This window comes from Herpailurus yagouaroundi, unplaced genomic scaffold (genome assembly GCF_014898765.1).
Source record: "Herpailurus yagouaroundi ecotype Mexico unplaced genomic scaffold, PumYag 160, whole genome shotgun sequence".
In the NCBI taxonomy this organism is placed as follows: Eukaryota; Metazoa; Chordata; class Mammalia; order Carnivora; family Felidae; genus Herpailurus; species Herpailurus yagouaroundi.
The window spans coordinates 25851059-25866506 of NW_024412401.1; the positions used below are offsets into that span (position 1 = coordinate 25851059).

At 39.4% G+C, this 15448-nt stretch overlaps 1 protein-coding gene across 7 annotated transcripts in view; it reads left to right on the plus strand.

The window, feature by feature from the left end:
* INVS (inversin) overlaps positions 1-15448 on the plus strand; it is a 157327-nt gene that overhangs the window by 95875 nt on the left and 46004 nt on the right. For all 7 annotated transcript variants that reach the window (XM_040481818.1, XM_040481817.1, XM_040481823.1 and 4 more), the window contains 3 exons: positions 3733-3888; positions 4385-4614; positions 8938-9044. In XM_040481818.1, the coding sequence (XP_040337752.1) occupies positions 3733-3888; positions 4385-4614; positions 8938-9044 (493 nt within the window). The remainder of the gene's footprint in view (positions 1-3732; positions 3889-4384; positions 4615-8937; positions 9045-15448) is intronic.

Below are 15448 nucleotides of genomic sequence, written 5' to 3' on the forward strand. Positions count from 1 at the left end.
TTCAGAGCTTCACGTTAGATTTGCATCCAAAGCTTTCAGTAGATCCTTCTTTCGCTCTCTTTTTCTAAGAAGAGGCCCCTTTAACTGTGTGTTGGCTAATAAGAGAGGTATGAATTTTTTTAGCTTTCGTTGTCAACTTGGAAATCTCTACCTTGGGTACTATATCGTAATTACAAGTCAGAAAAAGAAAGAAAATCGCACATTAGCACAACACAGACCAGAATAAAAACTCAGCTACAAGCTTCTCAGTGTTTTCTTACTTATGGAAACACAGTAGAGCTGTTTGCACCCACCAGAACTACTGATGTGGCATTTGGTGGGGAGGCAGGGTTATACCTAACAATCTCCCTCTCTATCCCTATGCCACCACCCCTTCTAAACTGTTTTTTATTTTTTTATTTTTTATTTTTTTAAATTTTTTTTCAACGTTTATTTATTTTTGGGACAGAGAGAGACAGAGCATGAACGGGGGAGGGTCAGAGAGAGAGGGAGACACAGAATCGGAAACAGGCTCCAGGCTCTGAGCCATCAGCCCAGAGCCCGACGCGGGGCTCGAACTCACGGACCGGGAGATCGTGACCTGGCTGAAGTCGGACGCTTAACCGACTGCGCCACCCAGGCGCCCCTAAACTGTTTTTTAAAGAGTTTTAGGTAATACCAATTTTAATAAAGACTTGAACTGTCAAGAGTATTTCTTTATCAGCGCTTCACAGTAGACCTTAAGCTTCTTCTTTTTTTACTTTTTAACTTGTTTTATTTTTTATTTTTTTAAATTTCCATCCAAATGAGTTAGCATCTAGTGCAACAATGATTTCAGGAATAGATTCCTTAGTGCCCCTGACCCATTTAGCCCCTCCCCCCTCCCACAGCCCCTCCCGTAACCCTCAGTTTGTTCTCCATATTTATGAGTCTCTTGACCTTAAGCTTCTTAAAGAAGGGTATATTGCAGACATGATATGTGGGACATTGAGTTTATAAATGGTCTGAACGTTTCATTTTTTGTCAGACTCCCATTAGTATGCAGGCTTTCACTCCATCACTAGCTTTGCTTTTAGTTTAACTTTGTCGTGTATTTTAATAAAGTATGGGCAAGGATACTTCCATCCTTTTGACCAAAGGTGTCTTTCTGATGTGCCCCATGGTTGGAGTTCAGACATAACTTCTTCTCAGATTCGTCAGTTCCCTGGCTCTTTCTCTTAAGGGGATTCTATTATATGTCAGACATGCCTTCCTGCCATTTCTCTTCTACGAGAGTGAGTTTGTCTCCATCATCCCTCTACAGGGTTGTTTTTGCTTCCCATGAAAGAAGAGTTCTCATCAACAGCCACATACAGACATTATTTGGATCTTCACTCAAATAAACTGAAAAAAAATATATAAAACCATCAGAAAAATATGGGCATTATCTGTGTATTCAATATGGCGGAATTTTTGCTAATGTTTTTTAGATATGATAACGGGACTCTCCTGTCTTTGACATGCCAGGGCCGGGGCTCTGTAGACCACATTTTCCCCTTTGCCAGCAGGTGCCCTGCTAGAATCCACCCATAGGGGGCAGTAGAGAGAAACTGGAAGCTAGAAGAATGGGATTACACCTTCCTGTTTGCTTACTATTCTTGTTTTGGTTTCCTGTTCCTGTCAGCATCACCCTAGTCAGCCTTCTTCAACACAGCAGTGATAGTTTGTTCCAGTGGTGATGGTTAATTTCTTGCAATTTCTCCAACACTCACAGTACCAGCCCCAGAGCACCAACACCAGTCAAGCAGAGCCCTGCTCAGAGGTCTGAGTTTCCACTCCACAGGACTCCTCTTCTAGGCTTTTAGGTTTTAACAATTCCATCTTCTTCTTTATGTTCCCCTAGTCCTAGAATTGCTGGCTGTCTTCTGCATTTACTACCTCTGTGATACCTCAGTGTTTCCTTTTTGCTTTTTCAATTCTTCAATCCATAGCTAACACATGTGCTCACAAGCGGGGGGGGCGGGGGCGCAGAGAGAGGGAGAGAGAGAATCCTAAGCAGGCTAGGCATTGTAAGCGCAGAGCCGGAAGCAAGTCTCAACCTCACAAACCGTGAGATCATAATCTGAGCCAAAATCGAGTCCAATGCTGAGCCAAGTGAGCCACCCAAGTGTCCCTAAATTATATTTTAAATCTTTCTGCTTCTCTTCATCTCCACTCCTGCCACCCTAGCTCAAGCCACCATCATTTTTTACTGAGTCTTCTTCAACAGTGTTAGCTGGTCTGTCTGCTTTCATTCTAACCTACTACAGTGCCTTCTCTTCAGAACAGCTAGAGCAATCTGATTAAAGCACAAGTCAAATACTGTCACTCACCTATGTAAAGTCCGTCAGTGTCTTCATCACTGGGCCCTATGTGGCCACTTATACCTGGCCTTCTCTACCTTTCCGACTTACTTGCCTTTATTCGTTGTGCTGCAGCTTCCTAGCTTTCCTTAAACACATAGACTCACTCCTGCCCTTGGACCAACTGTTCTCTTTGTCCAAACTCCTCCCTCTCGAGATCTCTACATTGCTCCCTCTTTCTTTATGATTCAGGTCTCAACTTCAATATCAGCTCCTTAGCAAGGCTTTCCATCACCATCCGTTAAAGTGGTCTCCTAGTCACTCTGCTTATCAAGGTACCTTTTAATACTGCCATTATACCATCTGTCACCATCTGACACTTTCTTGCTTATCCATTCCATTTTTATTTTGCTTCTCCTACTAGAACGTAACCTTATGTATTTTGTTCTCTGCTGAATTCCCACCCTTACATTAATACCCAGCCCGTAGCAGGTTCTCAGTAAATGCCTGGGAATCTGTGTTTTTATAGGCATCCTAGGTTTGGTCCATGGATCACTCCTTATGAAAGAAACATTGTTCTAGGCATTATAGAGCCATGATACTTAGGAAGAACTGGCCCAGACCTCTAGGCACTTATGTTGGCAAACTCAGAACTTAAGCAGTGGTGTATTTAAATACAATTTAAAGAGTAATCCAAAGAGTAATGACATAAGTCAAGTGCTAGAACGAAGTAACATAGGCACAGGTCAGCATAACATGAAACTCATATATAGTCAAAATGACTCTTTCAAATCCCATTTGAAGGCAGACCCCATTCCTTCTCAGGTGTTTTCTCCAATGTTGAAACAAGTTGCTGCTTCTTAAATTGGGCCCTGAGGAAATCAATGGCTTGCATTTGGAGCCATGTGGTATGAAAAATGCACTGAATACAGTGGGATGCACATACCCTCTGTACCACATGGGTATGCAGACCGATGGCAGGAATAGCACGGCTAAGCCACTGAAGGGCTGGTAGATTGACACCTCCCATCACACCAACCCTCAGGGGCAGATGTTTATTAGGGGGTTGGTGGGCAGAATTGCCTGCCTCGTTTAAATCATTTCTCTTTTGTCATGTTTTTGTTCCCTTCCCCTCTAAGAGGGAGGAAAAGATAATAAAGTAGTAACTGAGGAAAGGAAAGCATTTCAGAGCAACAGGATGGAAAGACAGAAACCATGAAATGAGAAAGATAGACAGGAAGGGGGGAAATGTGAGTAGTACATATGAATAGAAAGGAAGATTCAAATCTGTAGAAGTGAACAATAGAGAATCCTTAAGATTAAATTGCATTTAGCCAAAATGAAGACATCAGAAGAGGAAAAGATACACAGAATAAGAAAAAGGTGACGTTGTTATCAAAGAGTTCTTTGCTTTCTTTTGCTCCCTTTCCAGCATTACATGCCGCGGCCCTTTCTGGCCACGTCAGCACCGTGAAGTTATTGTTGGAAAATAACGCTCAAGTAGATGCCACTGATGTCATGAAGCACACTCCACTTTTCCGAGCCTGTGAGATGGGACACAAAGATGTGATCCAGACACTTATTAAAGGTTAGTTATTGAGAGTGCTCCTACTAAGTCTCTCTCAGAAGGTAGGAATTGTTGCATTCGCTGAAACAGCTTACAGGCAGAGGGCCACCCGGGTGGACAGATGGAGGGAGGAGTGCCCACACGTACGCATACACGCATGCATGCACACATGCATGCGCACCTACACACACACACACACACACACACACACACACACACAGGCGCGCACACACGCATGCACACACAAGCATCAGGAAACCTGAGGGCCACTCCTAGTTCCACCTGTTGGTAGTTGTGTGATTTTGGAAAAACCACTTCACCTGCCTGATCCTCAGTTTGATTTCGTGTAAACGGAAAATGACTCCTACCCTGACCAACTTACAGGCTTGTTGTAAAAATCCAAAGCAGATAGTATACAATGCTAAGAGCAAAGCGTTTAAGGGACTGCTGTTTTCAGACTCCTTTTTGATCAGTGCTCTCTATGTTCAACATTTTACTGATATTTTTGCTTTTTCAGGTGGAGCAAGGGTAGATCTAGTGGATCAAGATGGACACTCTCTCCTACATTGGGCAGCACTGGGAGGAAATGCTGATGTTTGCCAGATCTTGATAGAAAATAAGATCAATCCAAATGTGCAAGATTACGCGGGAAGAACCCCTCTGCAGTGCGCTGCCTATGGCGGCTACATCAACTGCATGGCAGTGCTCATGGAAAACAATGCAGACCCTAACATTCAAGACAAAGAGGTAGAAATTCTAAGTCTTTTCTGTATTGTTTGCTCCAAGGTGTTTATTTATTCTTCATTAACTAAAATAAAGTAAAACAACATTTTACCAAGTAAAGAGATCACTTATAAATTTATGTGTTAATTAAAAATGAGTCTTATTTTTCCCTGTTTTCCTTCTAGTTCTTGTCTCCATAGCCATATATAATTTAACAAAGTCATAATACAGAATGGGAATAATTTCATAACTTCTTAAAATAAACATACATGGTATATGTGTATGTCTGTGTATACATACATATATGATACTTCATAAACCACATTTTTGTTTTGTTCACTTAAAATTATCACCAGCGTTTTCTCCTTTGGTATATAATTTTCCACATAATCATAGATGCTGAATATTCCAAAGTTCTAAGAGCTTTATGTTTCATAACTCATTCAATTCTCACAGCAACTTTTTTTTTTCAATATATGAAGTTTACTGTCAAATTGGTTTCCATACAACACCCAGTGCTCATCCCAAAAGGTGCCCTCCTCAATACCCATCACCCACCCTCCCCTCCCTCCCACCCCCCATCAACCCTCAGTTTGTTCTCAGTTTTTAAGAGTCTCTTATGCTTTGGCTCTCTTTCACAGCAACTTTCTAAAGGAGTTGCTATTATTATTCCCATTTGCAGGGTAGAAAATCGAAGCTCATAGAGCTTAAATAATTACCCTAAGGTGACAACAGGGCCAGGGTTGTTGTGGAGAGTCAGGATCCAAACTATGTTTGTAACCCCAATTTTAAAATTAAATAAGTAACTTCCTGTTGCTGGATAGTTTTTTGTGATAGTATAAATCACATTTCTTTTTTTTTTTTTAATTTTTTTTTTCAACGTTTATTTATTTTTGGGACAGAGAGAGACAGAGCATGAACGGGGGAGGGGCAGAGAGAGAGGGAGACACAGAATTGGAAACAGGCTCCAGGCTCTGAGCCATCAGCCCAGAGCCTGACGCGGGGCTCGAACTCACGGACCGCGAGATCGTGACCTGGCTGAAGTCGGACGCTTAACCGACTGCGCCACCCAGGCGCCCCAAATCACATTTCATTAATCATCAAAGTGCATTTAACTTTTTTTAAATTGTATCCTTAGAATAATTTCCCCTAAGTGAGATTATTTATTATTGGTATATGAATATGATTCAGCTCTTATATTACTGCCAAACTGCTTTCTAACCCATGTGGGTTAATATCCACTTCCCTAGCCATATAGGATTGTATTGACTTCTCTCAGTCTTGCCACTATGGACTTTTTTTTGCTAGTTTAATTGCATTAAGTCTTCAAAAATACTGGCATATTATGTTTTTCCAAGCCAGAAAATATAATTTCTATTAATTCACTCAATATATATTTATCAGGATTGTTCCTATATGTGAAAGTGACATAATGAAAAATATGTAAAAAATGGTTCTTGTACCTATGTTATTAGAAATGCATCTTTTGCAATCTGTAGTATCTTCTACATTTTTTTTTACAAGTTGCTGGTTTCTTACATAAGTAGTATACCAAGCTACTTTCTAGTGTTTTAGGTCTTATGTACTGTTTTGGATTATGTGCATATACAGCCATAGCATCTGTGAATAGCATGCCTTATTGAACTGTGACCTCCAATACAATGTTGAATAGAATTGGTGATAGTTAGCACCCATAATTCATTCTGGCTTCTCAAGGAGAAAGCTTTAACTATTTCACCATTGAATACGGTGTTTGCTATAGGTTTCCTTGTATTTCTAGTTGCCAAGAATTGGGGTTTTTTATTCACGATTAGCCATTTAATTTTTGTTAGATACTATTTCTGCATCTTTCAACATGTGTTTTTTACCTCTGCTGTTTACATGGTGAATTAAAAGGAGTTAGGAAGTAGTTCCTCTTATTCTCCTAAAGAATTTGTGTAATACTGGTATTACTTCCTTTTAAATGTTCAGAAAAATTCCCTGGTGAAGCCATCTTATCTAGAGGTATTCTTTGTGTAAAAGGTGTTAATAACTGGCTCAGCATCACTAATAAATACAAGACTATTCACATTTCTAATTATTTTCTTTTCAGCCACGGTAAGTTGCATTTTTTGAGAAATTGATCCATTTTATTAAAAATATCAAATGTTTTGCATAAGGTTGGTCACATATTCTCTTACCTTTTTTATGACTATAGGACTTATAGTAATTTCCTCTTATTCATTTCATATATTGGTAATGTGTGTTGTCTCTTTTGTTTTTAAAAAAATTTTTCCATCTTATTCATCTTTTCAAAGGACTTACTGTCTTTGTTAATTTTCCATATTTGAAGTTATTTACTATTTCATTGGTGTTTACTCTTCTCTTTATTATTTCCTACCATCTACTTTCCTCAGGTTTGATGTACTATTTTTTCAAAGATTCTTTTGGTGAAAGTTTAAATCATTGATTTTTTTTTTAGTATTCACTTCCCATGTATGTATTTATGCATGATTCTTATTCTAAGCCTGCGTTAGCTTTATCCTGAAAGTTTGGATAAGTTGTACCATCACTGGGGCACCTGGGTGGCTCAGTCAATTGAGCATCCAACTCTTGATTTTTGGCTTAGATCATGATCGCAGCGTGGAATTGAGCCCTGCGTCCGGCTCCACTCTGAGCATGGACCCTGCTTCGGATTCTCTCTCTCTCTCTCTCTCTCTCTCTCTCTCTCTCTCTCTCTCTCTCACACACACACACACACACACACACACACACACACACACACAAAGTTGCACCATCACTATAATTGGGTTCAAACATTTTCTAATTTCTATTTTGATTATTGTTTGGCCCATAGATCATTTAGAAGCATATTGTTTAATATCTAGGCAGTTTGGCATTTTCTCATTATCTTTCGATTATTGATTATGTTGGTTTCCTCCTGGCTGCTAAAAAAAAATTATCACAAACTTAGTGGCTTAGAACAGCACAAATGTATTATCTTACTGTTCTGGATGTCAGAAGTCCAAAATGGGTCTCATGGGGCTTAAAAATCAAAGTGTGGGCAAGATTGCATTCCTTTTGAAGGCTCTAGGAAAGAATCTGTTTCCTTAATTTTTCCAGCTTCTAGATGCTGCCCTCCTTCGTTGGCTTGTGGCCCCCTTCCTCCATCCTCAAAGCTAGCAATGACTAGCTGAGTCACCCTCACACTGCATCACTCTGACACTCACCCCCCCATCTCCCTCCTTCAGTTACAAGGACCCATATGATTACATTGGGCCTGCTCAGATCATCCAGGATAATCTCCCCATCTCAAATTCAGCTGATTAGCAACCTTAATTCCATCTACAACCTCAATTCCCCCTCTCCAATATCATAACATAGTTCCAGATTCCAGAGATTAGGATGTAGACATCTTTGCAAAAGCATGCATTTATTCTGTCTACCACACTGATTTGTAACTTCAGTTCTACTGTGGTCAGAAAGCAATCAGAATAACACAATTATTTTATTTTATTTTATTTTATTTTATTTTATTTTATTTTATTTTATTTTATTTTACTTTACTTTACTTTACTTTAGTTTACTTTACTTTACTTTACTTTACTTTACTTTACTTTACTTTACTTTATTTCAGAATTATTTTAATCCTTCAAAGTCCTTTGAGGCTTTCTTTGTGGCCCAGCCTATGATCGATTTTGGTAACCGTTCTATGTACACCTGAAAAGAATACTAATTGTGTCATAGTTGGATGCAATGTTATATATCACTTAGATCAAAGTTTTTTACTGTATTGTTCAGGTCTTCTATATCTTTGCTGCTCTTTTATTTATTTGTTCTATGAACTATTACAAAGGATGGGTTAAAAATCTCTCACCGTGATTATGGATTTGACCATCTCCCCTTTTAATTTTGTCACTTTTTGTTCTGTATATTTAATAGCTGTGGCATACAGATTTAGGGTTGTGATATCTTCCTCTTTGACTTCTTTAAAACTATGAAATACCCCCTTGTATCTCTGGCAATGCTTCATGCCTTCTTTATTTTTCATGGTATTAAATTTTTTTTTAAGAATACAGGTCATTTATTTTGTAGGATCTCGCTCAATTGGAGTTTGCCTTATGATTCCTCATAATTAGACTTAAGTTTTACATTTTTGGTTAGAATATTATACAAGTGATATTGAATCCTTCGGGGTATCACCTCTAGAAACATATCGTTCCTTTTAACATAGTATTAATTTTGATCACTTGGTTAAGATACCATCCATTTTCTCCACTGTATATTTAATATTTTCCCTTTTCATAATTAAGTATATGTCCAAAAATACCTACTCCAGATACACCTGATTTTTGTTTATGCTTATAGGGAAGAACAGCTTTGCACTGGTCCTGTAACAACGGATATCTTGATGCCATTAAATTACTGTTAGACTTTGCTGCTTTTCCTAATCAGATGGAAAATAATGAAGAAAGGTAAGCTGTTGATGAAAAGAATGTATTGTTGTTCAACTCACATCCTTTCTGCTATATGAAAAAATCTCTATAAAAAATATATTAAAATTTATATAAAAAAATTTAGATACTAGTTCAGAAGTAATAAGTATACTCATAAAGAAACACCACACTACAGTAAGAAATCCTAAACCTAAAGAAAAGTGTTGATTTAGAATCATGGGATTTTAAAATTATTCAGAACTTTAGATATTACTTCTGGCAAGCTCACATTCTACAGATGAGGACACTTAGGTTCTTGCGGCTTGTAGCTGGCATAAAGTCAGGGGAGTCCTGACTGACTAGACCTAGGAATTTGGTCAGGACAGTAGAATATGTCTTATGTTCAAGAAATTTCTCCTGATAAAGAGGTTATTATCAGTTAGTGGACAGAGGTGCCATCATGTGGCATGAAAAATAAGGAGAGGGTGAAAGGATTGAATAATGTAAGATTCACAGAGTTAGGCTGGAGTTATGCCCCAGGGCCCAGGCCCAATAAAAAGGAGCAGACACATGGGGCGCCTGGGTGGCGCAGTCGGTTAAGCGTCCGACTTCAGCCAGGTCACGATCTCGCGGTCCGTGAGTTCGAGCCCCGCGTCAGGCTCTGGGCTGATGGCTCAGAGCCTGGAGCCTGCTTCCGATTCTGTGTCTCCCTCTCTCTCTGCCCCTCCCCCGTTCATGCTCTGTCTCTCTCTGTCCCAAAAATAAATAAACGTTGAAAAAAAAATTTAAAAAAAAAAAAAAAAGGAGCAGACACAGTGTGAAGTCTAAGCAGGAGACAGTGTTGGCCATCTTGGATCTGGGAAGATTCTGAACATGTGACTTCCGCACCTGAGCTCTGCCTGGCCAGGTCTGTGTTTCGGAACCATTCATTGTTCATGGATGCTATAACTGCAGTGCTTCCTGCCATGACACCAGCCCCACCCCCATAACCACTGCCAGTTCTGTGGGAGATTTTGTGGAGAAGGAGGGACTTTTTCTAGGCCACCTGTTTGTGTCAGGAAAACTGCTCCTCCATTCTGGGGTGAACACCTTCATCCCTCCCACTACTTTCAGAACCCCTCCCCATTAAAGATAGCCTCCGCCTATTATTTTCCAATTTATTTCTTTTCTGAAGTTTGTCTTCTCTGCCTATAAAGCCCTCCTGCTCTCGGGTTGCCTGCACTGCTCCGTTTACCCTTACTCACAGTTCCCGCCTTTGCTGTCTGCCTTCTTAGCCTCACATTTACGCTGAAACAGTGTCTGAGTGGTCTCTGACAGACTCCTCATTGAGAAATCATATGTTGGTCCCCCTGTCTACTCTCATTGGCCTTTCTGCATCGCCTGGTTCTGCTGACCCCTCTTCTTTACCTTTACTGAGACTATCTTCTCCAAGCTTCTGTGACAGTTTAGTTTCCTGATTCTCTTGCAATTGTGTCTGCTCCTTCTCCATTTATTTTGGCTCCTTTTCCATTTTTTTATTTTTTAAATGTAAACATTCTTCAAGGATTAGATCTTTCCTGTCAGCGCATCTCCACGGAGGCTTCAGTAATCACCTGGGTGCCGGTGAGTTCTAAATCTGTCTTTCAGACTCAGTGTCTCTCCTTGGTTCACACTGTCATTTCCTTTTTATTACCAGCACCATTGTCTAAATCTTGCCCTCTTTGACTCATTCCCGGGACTATCGCAATGCCTCCTTGCTGTTCTGCACCCTTTGAAATTTCCCTCCTTCAGTTCATTTGCTTCCCAAGTAGCCTCCCTAAATCATATTTCTAATATAATTGTTAGTCACGTCATTCCTCCATTCAAATGCAGTCCCATCTAAGAAGATTGTTCTGATCCCCAAGGCAGGTGTTCCAAACAAAGGTCTCCCCCACACTGTGGGTTTGTATAGCACTTAGCACACTTCACTTTATCTGATAATTTTATGTAATCCTTTTTCCGTGTTAGCAGAGAACTCCTGAAGAGAATCGTCATCTCTGTGTTGCTCGCAGTACTTTTCAGGAAGTAAGTGCTCAGTAAATAACTGTTGCATTGTTGAGTTGATGCTTTCAGGCTCCCAGTAGCTTCCCTGCCTCACACCTGCATTAGAAATTTCTGGAATTCTTTAGGGCACCCGGGTGGCTCAGTTGGTTAAGCATCCAACTCTTGGTTTTGGCTCAGGTCATGATCTCGCGGCTTCGTGGATTCAAGCCTCACATCAGGCTCTGCGCTAGCAGTGTGGAGCCTGCTTGAGATTCTCTCTCCCTCTCTCTCTGCCCCTCCCCTACTTGTGCTGTCTCAGTCTCTCTCAAAATAAATGAACTTTAAAAAAAAAAAAAAAAAAGAAAGAAAGAAACTCTGGAATTCTTGGAGTACATACAGTATTAGGTAAATCAGACTAGTATGTCTTACTTTGGAAGGGGTTGTATAAAGAACTCACTGTCTCTATTATAGTCAAATGACAACTGCAAAACCAAGAAGACTCGAAGATTTAGGGGTTTGGACATTGAAGGAAGCTGGAAAGCCAAGCAGAATCCTCAAGGCTGAGGTTTTGACATGAAAGCAGATATGTGAGAGAGAAGATTTCGCTCTTAGAAATCCCATAAAGGCAAAAGGGAAAGGTTAAGAATCCTAAGGAATTTGTGGTGATTTATTAGGTCTATTAGAAAGGATTTATTCTATAACAGTATTTACTGCCTGACTGCTGTTTTCTTAGGAAACAGTAAAAACATTTGTTGTTGTAATTCAGTTCCCATTTTTAGGGGAAGCCTTAAATTTCAGGCCTAAGTAAGAGTATGAATTAAGGTGCTTACTGCCTCCTAGAGTAAACATATGTTAATTACAGACCAAAAGACCGAGGGAAAAATCCTCCTAACTGTACTTGCCAATCTTTAGATGAAAAGAGACAGTGGCAATATCCCAGTCTCCTTTAATGTTTCATCAGCAGTGCACCTTGACGTGCAAATGTCAGAACCCGGCTCTGCCTTTGATGTTTATTGACATTCCAGTTTAGGCCTTCCACTCATCCCATCGGACCATTCCTGCACAGGCAAGGCCAATTGTATCTTGTCTCTTGGCTTTATCTACATTGTTTCTTGACTGGTTACCATCAACGTGGTGCTAATTTTTACTTCTCATGCACTGACACCAAGCACTTGATGTGCACTGTATAGACATAATTTTTGCCAACTACCGCTGTCTTTCAGTCAATAACTATCTGACAGCCACCCTCCGGCATCGATGGGAATATTCACAGCACTTGAGTGTTTCTAAATTGAATTTGGGGTGAAGAAAGATTCAATAGTAGTAATTTGCAATATGGTCAGTGCCCAAACACTAGGCATAGACTTCGGTCTTAAAATATTTCTGGATGTTTGGACTGTGTTTCCATGAATCAAATATTGACCAAGAATCCTAATTTGAATAAGCCAATTATAAAGAAGGCATTTTTTTAGAAAATTGGGGAAATCTGTGTTTGGAGTGGGTACTAGATTTTGCTAAGGAATTCCTGTTAATTTTGCTGAATACTGTAATGACGTTGTGCTCGTGTCCACATTATTTATGGATCAATACCGCAGTGCAGAATGATTAAATAATAGGAGGTCTAGGATTTGCTTTAAAACACTTCAGCAAAAATAATAAGAAAGGAGTTGGAGGAAGCAAATGTGGCAGAAATCTTGCTAATTGTTAAATTTGGGTAATGAGCATATAAATGGTTATTGTGCTATTTTTATGCTTGAAGTTTCTCATAATAAAAATACAGTTTTTCATGATAAAGATATTTAAAATACAATTTTCCATCCACAAGTGGCCTGAGAGATACAGCAAAGGCAGAGGTTGGGCCTTACTTTCACCCACCAGATTTTGATAATCCTGCTTGTATACTGTGTGAAAAAGACACTCCTATTAGTAATTCTAGAAAAGATGATCAAACCTACTAAATGCATACGTAATTTGCACGTTGATTTGAGAAGCAGCTTCATTCTGTACGAGGATTATATTCCAGGACTGATAGATGTGCTGTGGAAGGATTACTGAACAGGGAGTCCTACAGTCTTAGTTCAGGTCTGGGTTCTGCAGGGAACTAGTTTCATAACCTTCAGCAAGTTGCTTAAACTTTCTGAATCTATTTACTCATTTATGAAATGAAGCTGTTAAGCCAAAAGACCTCCAAAATTCAGTTTAGCTCTACTGTCACAGAGTTCTGTGACTCTGATAATTTTTTCCATTGGGAGAGAGTACGGTCATGAAAAGATATTTTAGAATACATAGTGATTACACTTATCTTGATCACTTCATCACTGTATTGTGCACCTGAAACTGAGTCAGTACAGTATGTTAACTATACTAGAATTAAAATTTTTTTAAATAATAAAATTTTTAAATAGAATATACAGTAAAAAATTTTATGGGGCGCCTGGGTGGCGCAGTCGGTTAAGCGTCCGACTTCGGCCAGGTCACGATCTCACGGTCCGTGAGTTCGAGCCCCGCGTCAGGCTCTGGGCTGATGGCTCGGAGCCTGGAGCCTGTTTCCGATTCTGTGTCTCCCTCTCTCTCTGCCCCTCCCCCGTTCATGCTCTGTCTCTCTCTGTCCCAAAAATAAATAAACGTTGAAAAAAAATTTTTTTTTTTAATTTTTAAGTTCTTCTGAATTTACAAGATGCTACCTACTTATAGATAATGTTTTTAAAGTTTATGTTGGCACCTCTACCATAGGGCCTTCTGGTCCCTGAACAGTGAAGACAAATCAAGATGTCCTAAAAATGAGAGTTTCTTAATTCTAACATACAGACTTCCTTCTGAATTCAGTTTCCTTATAGAAGTGACCAAACCACCCTTTGCTTATACTGAAAAATCTCCTCCATTGACGTCTGACTATGACTGTCAGGTGAATTTTGAAGAGAGAAAATCTCTATAATCACTGGATGATTTTCTGTGTCTAATCATGCATCCATATAATCATCAGTTTTTCCGCCTCATAAATCAGCTGATCATTTCTTCGTAACACCTCTGATTGTGTTGGATTAGTAACAGTCTCCCAGAGAGGAATCAGATCAGTAGCAGTCGTTAGGTGGCCATAACTCCTAGCTTGGGTCCTGTGGGAACAATATCGATGACATGTGACCATGGTATCACAAACCCTGATGCAGTGCATGTCCTATAATAATAACGACAACAGCTGACATTTATTAATTGCTTCTTTTATGCCAGGCACAGTGTTATCTTCTTTGGATTTATCATTTCATTTATTCTTCATGCCAAATCTGTAGTGAGGAGAGGTAAGTTGGTTAAGAAGTGACAGTCAGCATTACCATTGTTGGAAGGTAGAGTTGGGATTTTATTTTACTTCAATTTTTGTATTTTTTTGCATTATTTTAATACTTAAAATATGTGTCATTAAAAAGTAATCATTTAAAAAACATACCTGCCGAGATAATAACACTGATTAATTCTAAGGGGGGGGGGGGATATAGATGACTGTTATTTTCTTCTGTGTATTTATCCAATTATTTTATATTTCCAGAAATAGAAAGGATATATTTTAAGAAAGGAATTTGCCCAAAATTATACATCTAGAAAGCCAGTTGAGATTCAAATATATAGCTATATGACAATAAAACCCATCTTTTCTAAATAATATATTTATCAAAAAGGTATGCATAGTGTACAGAATTTAAAAGGTATAAAAAGGCATAAAAGGGGCACCTGGGTGGCTCAGTTGGTTAAGCATCCAACTCTTGATTTCGGCTCAGGTCATGATCCCATGGTTTGTGGGTTCGATCCCCATGTTGGGCTCTGTGCTGACCGCTCAGAGCCTGGAACCTGTTTCAGATTCTGTGTCTCCCTCTCTCTCTGCCCCTCCCCACTCACACTCTGTCTCTCTCTCTCAAAAATAAACATTAAAAATAAATAAATAAAAGGCATAAAAAAGCATTCAGTTTAAACTAAATGTCCCTCCTACCCCTGCCTCTGAGACAACCAGTTTCCTCCCCAGAGATGTCGCTGTCAACCAGTTTCTTGGTAAACTTCTAGAGATATATTTTACATCAATAAGAATGCAGGGATATGTTCTCTTTTTTTATTCAAAAGGAGCATGCCATAATACTGTTCTGTTGCTTAATTGTTTTTCTTTTTCTTCATTTAACAAGACATCCTGGACATTGTTCCTTATTTTATTCATATGCCACAGTAATGGCTGCATTATAGAAATGACTTCGTTACACAAATGGCCTGTACTTTATGTAAGCAGTATTCTGTTGATGGATCCTGAGGTTGTTTCCATTCTTTAACTATTTCAAACTGTGCCTCTATGAATATCCTTACATAGAAAGCATCACACACACACACACACACACACACACACACACACACACACGCACGCACGAGAGCAGGTCTCTGGGATATATGCCTGCAAGTGAAATGCC